The sequence below is a fragment of the Triturus cristatus genome, chromosome 2_2 (genome assembly GCF_964204655.1).
Source record: "Triturus cristatus chromosome 2_2, aTriCri1.1, whole genome shotgun sequence".
In the NCBI taxonomy this organism is placed as follows: Eukaryota; Metazoa; Chordata; class Amphibia; order Caudata; family Salamandridae; genus Triturus; species Triturus cristatus.
In genome coordinates this window covers 67768521-67782566 of record NC_140582.1, presented here as the reverse complement: position 1 = coordinate 67782566, position 14046 = coordinate 67768521, and the positions used below count along the sequence as shown (strand labels likewise).

Sequence of the window (14046 nt, the reverse complement as noted above, 5' to 3'; positions counted from 1 at the left end):
ATGCAGAGTATTATGCCTATGGTTTGTGCAGCTCCTGTGAACACACGGGTCTTCTTTTTTCCTTGTTCAAGTCAGATCAGAACTGAGGTTCTGGTGTCCGGGGTAGCTCTTAAATCCTAGATTTAGGGATGTGAGGGGTGTGGGTGCCAATGGGCTACTAGCCTCAGTGGCTAATCCGCCCCTCAGGTGACCATATCCAGGGGTGTAGGTCACCATTTCTACCCTCATCCTTCTATTCTACCACTTCTAAAAATGGCACAAGTCTTCCTTCACTGTACAGACCAGGTAGCCCACCCTAGAGGTGTGGCTAGCCTTCTGGGGGTGTACACCTCATGAATGCATAATATTCCTGCCTACCGGGGTGCAAATGGGCCTGGGGGAAAGGTGAGGGCTGTTTCCTTTGGGAGGCATCCTAGTTGCATATCACAGCGATGCAGCCTTTGAAGCTCACTGCCTTGACGTGCCACTTCACTAGGCAGCCTGTCAGGAAGGGAGGGAGGTGTGACCTCTTTCCCATCCTGGCCATTGTTGCTGACTCCTGGGTGAGTTCACACCTCCTGGAAATGGGTCAGATTCCTGTCTTGGTGGCAACAACTGCGAGCTGCCAGCCAGAGCATAGGAAAGGCTGGGGCAACCAGGTGGGCAACCTCTAAGGTAACCACCTGGGTGCATGCCACATTGTCCTCAAAATGAAATTTTTGTTAAGGGTGATGAGGCACGTTGTTTGATACCAAACATGACATATTTAGGCGGTACCATAATGGAGCTGCTAACCTCAAGTTTGTCGGGGTGCCAGCCCATAATTATTCTATGGACCGTCTATTACTTATAGTGCTCTTTAATGGTAAAGGCCACTATAGGGACATATAAGCTTGCACTTACATGTCTAAACTTTTTATATAATTCACCTTGCCTCCTGGGCTTAGGAGGCCTTCCTTAGGGGTGACTGGCATATTTTAAAAATAGTGCATTGACTTTGCTTCACATGGTGAGTGCAGAGTTGAGTTCAAGCAGTTTGCACTGTTCCTGCAGAGTGCAATGGCAGGCCTGCTATCAGTAGTTTACCTGGGTCACTCAGGGTGGCACAAACTGTGCTTCAGGCTTGGCGACCCCTTTAACACCCATGCCCTGGGTACCACTGGTACCATATAAACGAGGAACGTATAAGGGGGTTAAAATCCTTTGCCAATTGGGGTTGCCAATTGACACTCATCAGTTTTAGTGAGAGAGCACTGGCGCCTGGGCAGCAGGCTCCAGTGCACTTTCAGAGTCATAACCATCAGCACTGGGGCAAAATGTGGGGATGGGGTGTGACCATACAAAAAGGACACTTTTTCTACAGTTGGCCAGCGTCATAATTTATATCCATATTATCATTTTTGCTTTGGTCAAGGGATTTGAATGAGCTGGCTATAACCATATCTTGCATTGCAATGCATATATACTTTTCTTTGTCGTTACAGCCTTTACAAAGATGACAATATTCATAGAACATTTCCATTAAAATATGTTAGAATTGAACCCCCTACAAGTTAACTTTCATACAACTTTGTAGAAAGGAAATTAATTGCTTTGAGCCCGGCGTAGCCTGGTCAATACGCACCTACAGTTAAGTGCCCACTTTGGGTTGTTGAGGGCCTAGACTCCGCTCTGCAGCATCGTCTCAGGCTGGCACTGTTATTACTCGTCTTTAGCCTGCACTCTCCCCTGGTCAAGATGACACTAAAGGAGAATAAGATGAAGAACAACAGAGAAAGCAAGTCCAATTTCGCTCGCTTCAAAAAGCTGTACCACTAATATCAGCTGTAAAGTCTGAGTTGCTGTGTATCATAGTATATTATGCGGAGTGAGGTGAAGTCATGTGTAACTGCTAATTCCATATTATCTATCACTGTGAATATGTGAAGGGAGTAAGTATTTGATTTTTGGTGCCAGGTTCTATCGCATAATGAGTGTCTCTAATTTTTATTGCTGTTTATGTAGCGCAAACCTAGATATGTAGCAACAAAGTACTGCACTTCCAATTGGGGATTCACATATTTACAACCGCATTTTAAATACATTTTAAAATTGTAGGCATAAGAAAGTTAGGTGATATGCCTAGACTCACACACTTTTCAGTGCCAATGCCAAGATTAGATCCTAGGGCCTTGATTACCAAAATCAGCAGCTTAGCCACTAGACTACATTTCTGTCTTACACCATTCGCTTAACATTGGAAGTTGTGCAGCATAATAGTTTAAGTGGTCTAGACTAGCAAGTTCTGAAAACTTAAATGTTTGAAGCTGAATTAATTTAAACATGGGAAACAATATTCTTTTAGATACATTGTGTAATTGTTTTTTGTAGACACATGATCTCTTTTTCTAAGTTTTACGTAGTAGATACTGAATGGAACTATGGTAATTTCGGTTACACTATTTAAGGAATAGCATGTCTTCCAATTTTCAAAATAATTCTTGCAGGAGATTGAGCATCAAACTAATTTTGTTTTTAGGACACATTTCTAATATAATCAGGTAAATGAATTCCAATATTTTTTAAATGTGTTTTAGCCTATCTATATGATTTAATTAGTCGTTGTGAATGTAGAACTTGTGATTTTGAAACATTTGGTTTTTAAACTCTGAAAATTCTTCGAATTCTTCGCAGAATTCTTTGGCATATTAATTCCAATATTTTTAAAATGTGTGTTAGCCTATCCATATGATTAGTCATTGTGAATGTAGATTTTCTTATTTTGAGAGATTCGTTTTTTAAGCCCAGCTAATTTTTCATTGGCAAAGATTCTCTTGAAAAGTTTCAAAATGGAAGCCAAAATGGCCAGTATGTGAGGCTGCTTGACAGTCGTGGCTTTAACAGGTTTGGGAGCGTTTTGCTTTTAACGTATAAAGATACATTAGAAGACTAAGGCACTGTTTTGCACTAGATTTCTCCACCAAACTTCAAACAAACGTATTGGTGACTATGATGCTATGCTGTTAGGCTACATTTATGAATATCATTTTCCTTCTCTATCATTTTCCTTTCTTTGCCATTCCTTTCCACCAGTCTTCCATTCTTATCTATTTGCCTACAACCATCACTGAACGTTTGTGTGATGTGCTGCGAGAGGGCTGCTGAAAGAAAAACATTATTGGGAACATGTATTTACTAACTTGTCAGGAAATGGTATAGGGCTGAGCTTCTGAGAGTCATTTTAGGTACCCACTAAAGGTAAGGAGTAAAGTCCCCTGCATGGATCTGACAAGTGTGAATCTTGCCTCACATTTACCATATCAAAGCGTTGTATTTGTTGATCCCTGCCTCAGCGCATGTGACAAGTATGTGTGTACACTGAGGCCTTTTTATTCTTTAGAGTGAGGCCCAGAGCTCCGCACTGAGGTTCAATGGGCACTAAACTACTGTCGCCTCACCAAGATGTAGTGGACTAACAATTGTGTCAGCACTACTTTTGGGCAGCAGGACAGGCCTTTTTACTTGTCATCTACTAGGGAATGGGCCTACTGGCATCCCCTGCGTTTGCAACCATTCTTCATCCATCTGTGCAAAGCATGGATGGTGCATGCATGTTTTGTATTCGTTTTGCATGCATGTGGAATACCTGCATGGTGTGTGTGGGATGCTGGTGAACATGACCACACTAGTTTCCATTTTGTGTGATATAAAGTACAAGTGGTACCTATGATGGAGGATTGGGAAGAGCCCAGGCAGCAGATCTAATATGCAAGTCAGACATTTCAGAAGGCAGTACAGTGGGTCAGACTGAATTGTGTTTAGGGAATGAGACCGAGGGTCCCTTTGGAGATGGGGAGTTCTAAACTGCTTATCTTTTGTGAAATGTTTGAGGTTTCTTCTTCCTGGAGACTCACTGATTTTGAATTCTGACTCTTGTGTGTAGCGCGGGAGCACTTGAACTTTGTTGTGGAGACTTGCCTCAGAGTTGCCTCAGCGGTGCCACGAAGTGTTGGAGGTGTACGGGAGGGAGGAAACTACATCTCACTGTAGTCCTTGCGGCGCGCACGCCGCCTACGCCGCCCACGCGTCAGGAGATGCTCAAATTGGGGCCAGGGATCCCGCAGCGCGGGACGTGCACGGGCCCGTCCAAGCCCGGAGGAGGCTGGGCTGGGCCCACTCTCTTGGCTTGTCACCAATCTCTCGCCTTATACCCCTATCGGAGTACCACCGAGATACGCCGACCGCCCCCGCTCACCACAGGCCCTCCCTCTGCAGCTCTATCGTCTAAGGTGAAGGTAAGAAGGCGCTTGTCCCGCCCCATATCTGTATAATACACCAGGTATCTGTTGGGTTGCCTGTTGACGATTGTCCCTCTAGCCTGGTGTTTGGAGTACCCCTGTTGCTGCATTCTGTCCAGCTTTGTTCGATTGCTATCTCACGTCCATTTGAGCAATATTACCGTCCAGTGCCAGTTAATTGTTGACACTGCTAGCATCAAATCCACCATGGTTAGACGCAAAGCGACATCAGCCTCACAAAGGGTTGTAGCTGGCACTACCACCTCAGTAACCACCATGGACTTGTTTCTTAAGCGTGCTGCAGCTGTCTTGGACAAGGAGATTGAGCTAGTCAACCGTCGCCTTTCTAGGTCACCGGTTACTGCTGCAACTGTCTTGAACACAGATACACCCATGTTATTGACCAGCATGGACGACGACCCTTCTAAATCCTTAGATATCATAGAAACGCATAATTGCAGTGGGGTTACTCGCCTTCTCACAGCTCAACAAAGGCCTCTCTCGCCGGTTGTTACAATCGATAATCATGGGGGCACTAAGGCTAAATTAAATCAAGCAGGGGTGGTATCTACCCCCTGCATGTACACTTCTCGACTTGACGTTTCTACGCAAGGGAACCCTCCCCTGACTAAGTTGGGAGTTAAGGGGGTGGTCACAGGCACTACAAGGAAATTACAAACAATGGGGGGCAAGGCCAAAAAACAAAAACCTAATCTGCCCCCTAAAGCTCAACCATCTGTTATATCCATACTGCTCAATTTTGACATGATTGGTGCTTAGGAGTCGCTCAGGGTAACGATGGAGATCATGTTGGACTCTAAGCTGGCCCCGATATTCCAACGATTAACGGCAATCGAAAAGAGTTTATTGGACTTGAAATGTTCTCCTCCAATAGTTCAGAATGGAGGCCCAGCAGCCCAACCAGAACATCACGGTTTACCAGATCCTTCTAATCTGGATCGACCGCAAGATCTCGACAGGAGCCAGCCACAGAGTCAGGGTAGACAAGATATCGAAAGTCATCCACTGCCGAGACAGAGAGGATCTCATTACCCGAGTAGCAGTTTGTCTCTGCATCCACAGCCCCAGCCTCAGACAGGGACTTATCTAACAGGGGCATGACCTACGAAGGGAGGGGAAGTTCATCCGCTAGACCTAACAGTAATACATCTGCCCGCGGAATCTACCCCATACGTTGTGGTACTGGGGAATCTGCCAACTCTCCCAGGTGGTAGGAAAGAGGACCTTTCCCAGTTGAAGAATAAAGTTTTACACTGGCTATCACATAATACACATCTGGGATAAAGGGTGGGAAAAAATCTTATTATGGTGCGAAGAGTGAAGTGGATCGGTAGCTCTCATAAATCATTATTGGGGAACTGCATCATTGTAAATTTTAACAGACCACACCTGGTATCTTATCTTCAAGGTTATATTCTGGTTCTTTGAGTCAAGAGTCGGCAATTGTGGCCCTGCCACTCTGTTTTTTTTATAAACCTGTCTTCGCAGGGAGTACACACATGAACTATGTTAAAACGGCTCTACCTGCTAACCTGCTGCAGAGAACCTTACCTATCAGGAATGTTCATCCGAATCTGTTTGCCACAACAGCATATCCTGATGGTACGACCCAGTATTGGCAGGGATCTGGTTTACCGCCCCTGCAGCTGTCAAATAGATTCACTCCTCTGTCTAAATGGGATAAATGTGATTGACTTGGTAGGTCCCCTGCATCGAACCCGGACCCGGTGAATCTTATTGTTTGGCTGGACTCTCCAGGGAAAAACCAGCAAAGCATGTGTGGGCATTATACCAACGTTATATCCTGGAATGTCGTAGGCTTGGTTAATAAGTTCTCTGACCCCCTGTGGATAGCATTTATGAGACAATTTCAAGTGATTGTTTTACAGGAAACATGGCTGGTAGATTGTAGCTTATTTCTAGAGGGCTATAAGTCTTTTTTGTCCCGGCTTCCCCCTCAACGGCTGGCAGACCTAAGGGTGGTTTAGTCATTTTTATTTCTGTCGCAGTTCACTGTCAGATTCAGGTTTTACCCTCACACAGTCCCTGTATACAATATTTGACTCTAAGAAAGGGATCTAGAAAACTGGGCCTCATTAACTTTTATAGCTCAGTATCAAGTACGTCTGGTGAGTGGAACATTAGTTTATTGGGTTCCCTTATAAGGCATCATTGTGCAACTGAACACCAAAATCTTTTGATTACAGAGGACTTTAACGTACACCTCTGTGGAGATCCCATGCTGACCAGATTGGGAGATTTAGGTTGCCCTCTTGTGAGGGGGTTGCACTTTGAGCATACCCGCCAGGGGAATGCCCTGAACATCCTCCTTCTTGAATTTGATTTGATATCCCTCTTGAAATTAGGTGTGGTACAATTATTGATTTTATGATAATTTCATCGCTCTTGAAATCTTCATTTCGGGGTTTTTTCATACAAGAAAGTGCCAACAGTGACCATAACCTATTGTGTGTTGAACTGCGAGATCCACTAATGTCATTTAAAAGGGGAATTGCAGAAAAGGGGTTATTAAGACCGACAGATGGCAAACGAAGGCTTAAATGCACACAGATCTCTCCAGATGCTTTTCATAAATCTGTTATAGAACTTTGCGTCAGTGAACTGGCCACATGTACCTCGCCGCATACTTCACCAGGGGGGATCATTAGTGCCTTTAACACCATTTCTGCCAGAGTAAGTGACCTATTAAGTGCCGCGGCCCGCAGAACAGTCTCTTCCACTCCTAGGTGGTTTGATTGTTCATGTTCGAAAGCGGCAAGATCCTTGCGGGAAGCTCTTGATAGGAGTCCTAGGAATCAGACCCTGGTCAAGGCTTGCCGTAAAGATTATAAGATTAAACTGGCCAAGCGCATGTCTATTCTGAAGGAGGAGGCCTGGAGGGAGCGGATTGAGTCCTGCACTCTGAAGAATAGCTCCAGATTTTGGAGCATTATTAATAGCCCGTTCCTTGAGGATGTTGAAGGAAGCGCCATATGCGCACACATCACGGAGGACGAGTGTCTCACTTTAAAGTAATGTTTGAGAGCCCCCCCGAGTTGATTTGTGAGTCCGGTCAGGAAGTATCTTTTACCACATTGACCTTTGGTTTGGGGGAGATAGATAGGTATTGCGGGGCTGACAAGCAACAAAGCGCCGGTATTCCCCCGGACCTTTTCAAATCTGATCCCTCGTTTTGGGCCCCGGTACTTACGGCCTTAATTAATGTGGAGGCAAAGACGGGTTGCCCCGAGTCTTGGGCCACCTTGACTATCGTTCCAGTTTTTAAAAAGGGGGATCGTGATAACACACATTGTTACAGACCGATATCATTGTTGGATTCGGTGGTCGTGTGCTCCTAGATAGACTGACTGGATGGGCAGAGGAACACGATATTTTATCAAATGTTCAATACGGTTTCCGCCCAGGGCGGTCTACTGTGGCCCAGTGTCTTAACCTCACCCTGATTCTTAGCAAGTACACGGTTGCACGCCCTGGTACCATCTACTTAGCTTTCATGGACTTATCTTCCACATTTGATCGTGTGAATAGGACCAAACTGTGGCAGTCCATGAAAGATATAGGGGTAGATGGTAATATTGTTCACTTTCTAGAAGATCTCCTTCATGCAACTAAGGCTAACGTCAGGATTCCGCAAGATTTGCACGTGTCTCGTGATTTTGATATCAGAAGAGGCGTTCGTCAAGGGTGCATGATGGCCCCCTTTCTGTTTAATTTTTATATCAACAATCTAGACAAAGTTCTCTTGTCTACAGGGGTGGATTACCCGTACGTAGGCAGACGCGGCCTCCCTATATTACTTTATGCGGATGACGCAGTCCTTATCTCTAGGACTGCAAGGGGGCTACAAACCCTACTTGATGTATTTCCACCTTTATGGTGGATCGGGATTTATCTATTAATGATTCAAAATCCTATGTCATGCAATTGGGGACTCGCCCCAAAAAATTGTTTCAATTCAGGGTCGGCCTGGCAAAGGTGCCGCAAACAGACGTCTTCTCATATTTGGGGGTCGTTCTGGATACGCGTGGAAAGTGGGGCCCACTTAAACAAAGAAAGAAGGGGGATCTGATGCGGGTGAACGCGGCTATTTTCAACTTTGCATCCAAGCTAGGAAAGAGCCCTATTGCAGCCTTGTTGAAGATTTATCAGGCTAAGAGTGTTGCAACAGCCTCCTATGGAAGCGAAATTTGGGGGCATGTCCCCTTAGATGACATCCAGGTATTCGAGAATAGTTTTCTGAAATGTCTATTGGGTGTTCCTCGTGGCACATCTAATATGGTGGTACATGAGGAACTTGGGGTGCCTTTCTTAAATGATACATTGGCCCTCTGTCCCTTAACGTTTTGGTTAAAAACCGGGTTGAATAAGGACCTAACCCCGAGTCATATGATTTTAAAGGAGTGTGAGACCCTTGCCCGAGCGCTTGGCATCCCATGGCTCAAATACATTAAGGACAGCTTTGAAAGGTTGGGCCGAGATGAACTGTACACTAACCCTGACTCAATAACCAAACAGGATGTGGGGATAATAAGGGAGTCCTTTGGCAATTTCAGGAGACTGGAAATGGAAGAGCTAGAACTGTGTAAACCCAGCGTACGTAAATTTATAATGTTAAAGACCACATTATTAATCGAGCCTTACCTACTGGGATAGATATTGAGCTTTATTCGATATGTAAATACAATATCAAAAAAGTACACATGAATAAAAATCCTTAAAACAGCTAAAATTACATGCAGTCAATAACGTAAGTAAAATCACAAAAGTTAAAAAGATAGGTACAGCTAAGCAACAAAATTTAAAACAGGTTAGGGTTGCATTGATGACCTCAGCCTCATCGTCATTTTCAGGTAAGATGACATAGCTGCCAGGACTAAAGGGGTTTCCAAAGATTTTAATTTGCAGTATGCCAGTTTGCATGTGCGTATACCCCAAGATCTCAGCAGTGGTTTTAAAAAAGTAGTCCTTGGCAGGTGATAAAATCTGCAGAAAAGGATGCAATGGATGTTGGATTGAGGCGAGAGGCCATCACAGGGGCATTTTTGTAGGTCAGTGTCCCAGCAATTTGGATTAGGGAAAGTAAGAAGTCTGAAGAACGTGTTAGTGCGAAGACGGGTCAGGAGCATACGAATGAATGGAGATGGTTCTAGTAATAAGTATTGCTGTATGCCAGTCACAGTGATCGAATTTTGGTAATCAACAGTGGTGGACTTCTGTGATTCTAAGAGCCAGCGGATACGGTGCAGATGATTTAAAACAAGTCGCTTAAGCTCGGCTTTGGATATGTGAGATAAGGTTGATGGATCAGCAAAAAATTCCGGATGCCCGATGTCAGTGGATAACCCTTTTACATAGTTCAGCCATTTAATGTTCCTGACCTCTGTCAGTTTTAGACAGTCTACTATGATTTCCCTATTAAATGGTGTATCTTCGTTGATCCAAATTTTATGCCATAGGATGAGGGGAGAGGAGTTAATTGTGTCTGCAATGTATGTGAGGCCCAGTTCTGTGTGCACCATATGGGTAGAGGTGCCGGGGGGAATAGCCAAGAGATAACGTAGAAAAGCATTCTCGAGGCGCTGAAGATGTTCGACAGATTCAATCCCCCAGATCCCTGACCCATAGGTGCCGGTTGAGGTGCACTTCGCCTGATAGATCTGGAGTAAGGGGCGTAATGGGCGACCCCCCTAATTTTTTTGAAAAGTTTGTCAGTGCACCTATTGCTTTAGTCATTGCTGAGCCTCTGGCTTGGGCCGCAGCTCTCCAGGTGCCCCTCTTATTAAAAGTAATGCCCAGGTAAGGGAAGCTATCGACATTGGATAATTTGTTGCCATTCAAAAAGATAGTACATGGCTTTTTCCCAATCCCTGGGCCACAGGACATACTATGGGTTTTGGAGGTGTTAACTTTTAGGCCTCTCTTTGACGGATCGATTTACCATTAATTGTTGGGTAATCGTGGTAAGTTCTAGACAGGTGGTGACTGACAGAGTTGATATAAAGGGTGAAAAGTAAAGGGGCTAATATACAACCCTGTCTTACACCTCGCCTAATAGCGAATCTGTCGGAGCATTCCCCGTTGATGCCATATCTCACGCGGGCCGATGCATCCCTGTACAGCTCTTTAATGAATAATATAATGGTAGGGTCTAAGCCAATTTCTGTGAGGGAGTCCCATAACTGCCCATGATCAACACAGTCAAATGCTGAGCTGAGGTCAACAAAGGTTATGTAGAGGTTACCTTTTTTTGCCTGAGTATATTTGGCTATAATAAGGGACAGATTAAGACCCTGTTCAATGGTGCCTTTGCCTTGCCTAAAACCATATTGCATTTCGGAGATAATATCTTGAGTGCTTAGCCAATCGTGAAATCTATTTAAAATAATTCGCCCGGCTACCTTCATGAGGGAGTCTAAAAGTGAGATAGGGCGGTAATTGGCGGGATTATCCCTCGCGCCTTTTTTAAAAATCGGGACGACAACAGCCGATGGCCAGGTGGAAATGAAACCAGTGGAATTCAGAGAGTTCAAAGCGTTAGTGAGCAGTGGGGCCCATAAGTCAGGGTGTGACTTAAAAACGTCTATAGGGACGCAGTCAGGGGACCTTTTAGCACTTATGAACGTTTTTATTGTCAAGGGACCTTTTTCATCTCCTGCTCGCCTTTCCTAGGGGGAGTAGTAGAGGGCAAGTGTTAGCACCATGTGGCTGCGACGGAGAGTCTCCACAGGATCTGCTACACTTTGTTTTATTTTGTAGTTTTTACCGTGGTCCCTCGTAAATGTTATATTGTGCCGATTTTGAAAAGGATGGATTTTAAACAAGCTCGTCCAGCTCTCCTGTTTTTACAATTATTGAAGGATGAGTGTATCCCTTTTGTTCTTGGGTACCTGAAATCTGTGGTAAACTCCAGGGCCTGTCTTGATTGAACATTAACTGTTGTCAGGGTTCGAGGTTGCTCTTAAATTCAGTTATAGGTACGGGACGCTGCAATTATGTTGTTAGTTAATTCACTTACTGTTCATGCTCAATGATATATGAATTCTGTCGTTTTATCTTATTAACTGACTTTTCTGGAATGTTGTGGAATGTGTTTTATTTGTGACAGGGAAAAATGTGTGATTTTTATGTAGCTAATATGGGATGATAACTTTTATGGTTTTATATTTCTGAAACCGAATAAAGTTGAATTGATTGATTGACTCACTACTTTATCACACCTTCTTGCTTACACCTTACACAATAACCATGGCTGGGTCAGTCTGTCTCTAAATAGCAAAGTACCAATTACAGACCTGAACTACTTTGCAATACAAAACCTCAGAAATTCACTGAAACAACTAAAGGCTGAAGTGACATGATAGGTCTGGTAATAAAACTTTACTCTACAGAAAACCACTAAAATTAACTGAAAAAAACAAGGGTTAATGTGATGTTACAGTTAGGTGAAACATAGCATTTTAAGCTCTAAAAACCAGTGAAATTCACAAGTTATAGTTATCTGAAGTAACCATAACGTGCATCCTCACCATGTACTACTCATGACCTCACATGTTACACCACTCATGACATGTCCTATGACATCATTGATAACATCACTGAAGACATCTGAAGTAACATTTAAAACAACACTGTGTATGGTCGGGGTGCGAGTGCTCCACCTGGTCAATATTGCACAGATATAGCTGGTATTTTTATATCGAGGTTGGTAAACAACAAAGTGAAAACCAGTAAAAGAAGATTCAAACATTAAGGATACAATCCAAGAATACATCACTTCCAAAGTAAAGAATTTTAGGGCTGTCAAAACGTTCCCTAAATGTTTATCAAAGCAGAGAGGAGCTGATCCGTCATGTTTTTCAAGAATACAGAAGATTCTACGCAAATTGATTCTCGACTACAGCACCTGGATCTTCCAGAATCTTAAAAAAGGGGAATACATGGCTTATAATTTGAACTAGGGAAGATAGTAACCCTACTTCCAAGTGAGTCTTCTATTTAAAAGAGATCTCCAACCTCAGCTATTACAGTCGTGTGAAGTAGTATTGACTCTGAGGTCAAAGTTGGCTCTCATGTTTGTTTGTTTGCCTTGTCCCATCTTTTCTCACATCTCATACATTCAATGTATGAATATGTTCTAAGTGCTGTTTTACCCCTCACTCATATTGGCCTAAGTCAGCATTTTTGGTGTGTTGGCTTATTACTGAAGAAATTCTAGATTAGTTACATATTTTTGTTTGTTTCCAAAACAGGTCCGCTTATTGCCACAAACATCTTTTCATTAAAAGCTAAAGAAAAGGAAGATTTGTTCACTGAGGACCACCAGGATCCTGAGAGAAGACAACAAGAGGACCATTGGGCAAGTATGTACAAGTAATAAGTGCTTTTGCACAGACCTCACAGTCATGGTTTGAATTATTCTATCCACAGCCACCTGACACTCAGTCAGGGAACAGTCTGTTCCCTAGCAGAAAAGGTATAACAAGAAGGTATTTCAAGAATAGAGCAGTGTAAACTTGTCTCCTCTTTCATAGGAAAGATACAGCTCAACCAGAAGCAGTGCAAGATTTTGTGGATGCAAATCAGCAACTGTCCCATCCTATCGGGCTTCCGCTTACTCTCAAATGCTGCAGGGAGAAGAGTGGCCGATGAGTTTCTTGCTGCTTCTTAGGGCATCCTCACTGTACTGGTGCTTAGAATCACCACCAGTTCCTACTTTCTAGCCTGGTGGGGTGTGCTGGCAGGTTGTGTGGCTGACACGTTGGTCAGGTCTTGGGGGGCTTACAGCTCATTCTGTTTTGCTGCTGGATGGCTGAGTGTTTGACCAAGGTGCTAGTACGCTGATGGAGGTAGAAGGGAGGAGCGGCTAGCACATAAACCAGGTCCAGGCATGGTTTGTGAAGGGAGGGGGGGGGGGGAGTCAAAGGAGCTAAAATGGGACACTAGGCAAATCTGGACACTGGACAGAATGGGACATAGGCAGAGTGGTGGGAGAGGGGACAAAGTAGCAGCAAACGCTAGCGCCATCGCATGAGTTGGGTATGACTCGTATAATCTCTGCATTCCCGATATTATTCATCACTTAAGCTACTATTCGAAGATGGAAAAGGCCATTTTCAAGAAGTGGATAAATACCTCTCCAAACATATGGATGGATGCTTTACCATCCAGCCCCTCACGTAGTACAACAGAATCCAGCATGTGAAAAAAGGAGGATGCCCCTGCATATATGTCTCCTCTTAATGGTGACTCAATGAAATTGCTGTGGGGGGGGTAAATGCATATGCCATAAATGACAGTTGCAAGTCACAAATATTTGACGAATGTGAGATTAATGTGTGAATGACCTGTATGGTTGGAGACGCTAACCTTTTCCTCTCTCGCTATATAGATTCCCCCCCATTGGATCAAAAATGTCCCAAACCCCAATGGAAACTATGGGTATTTTTTTTGTCTGGTGAAAATGTTAAAATAGAGTAGGGAGCAAGCATGCCTCTTTGGCATCTACTCACATCTGCATTTTAGCTCTTCTGGGAAAACAGTTTGAGCATGATAACCTGTGACCAGCCACTCTCGTGGAACCTGAAATGGGCCGTGGACAATAGGACTATGTTTATTTTTGCCAAATAAAGAAAAATGGAAAAAGAGCCCGGAGCCAGGCACTCACCATGTCTGTCTCTGGCTTGTCTGGATTTCAGCTCCCCACAGATGAGGGCTGTTTTGGATGGTTAGTATCCCATGTTATAGGTTC

At 43.9% G+C, this 14046-nt stretch overlaps 1 protein-coding gene across 2 annotated transcripts in view; it reads left to right on the top strand.

Annotated features, from left to right (window-relative positions):
* Positions 1-14046, top strand: part of LOC146861853 (uncharacterized) — a 106935-nt gene that overhangs the window by 14951 nt on the left and 77938 nt on the right. For both annotated transcript variants that reach the window (XM_085641031.1, XM_085641032.1), the window contains exon 3: positions 12548-12658. In XM_085641031.1, coding sequence (XP_085497157.1) covers positions 12548-12658 — 111 coding nt within the window. The remainder of the gene's footprint in view (positions 1-12547; positions 12659-14046) is intronic.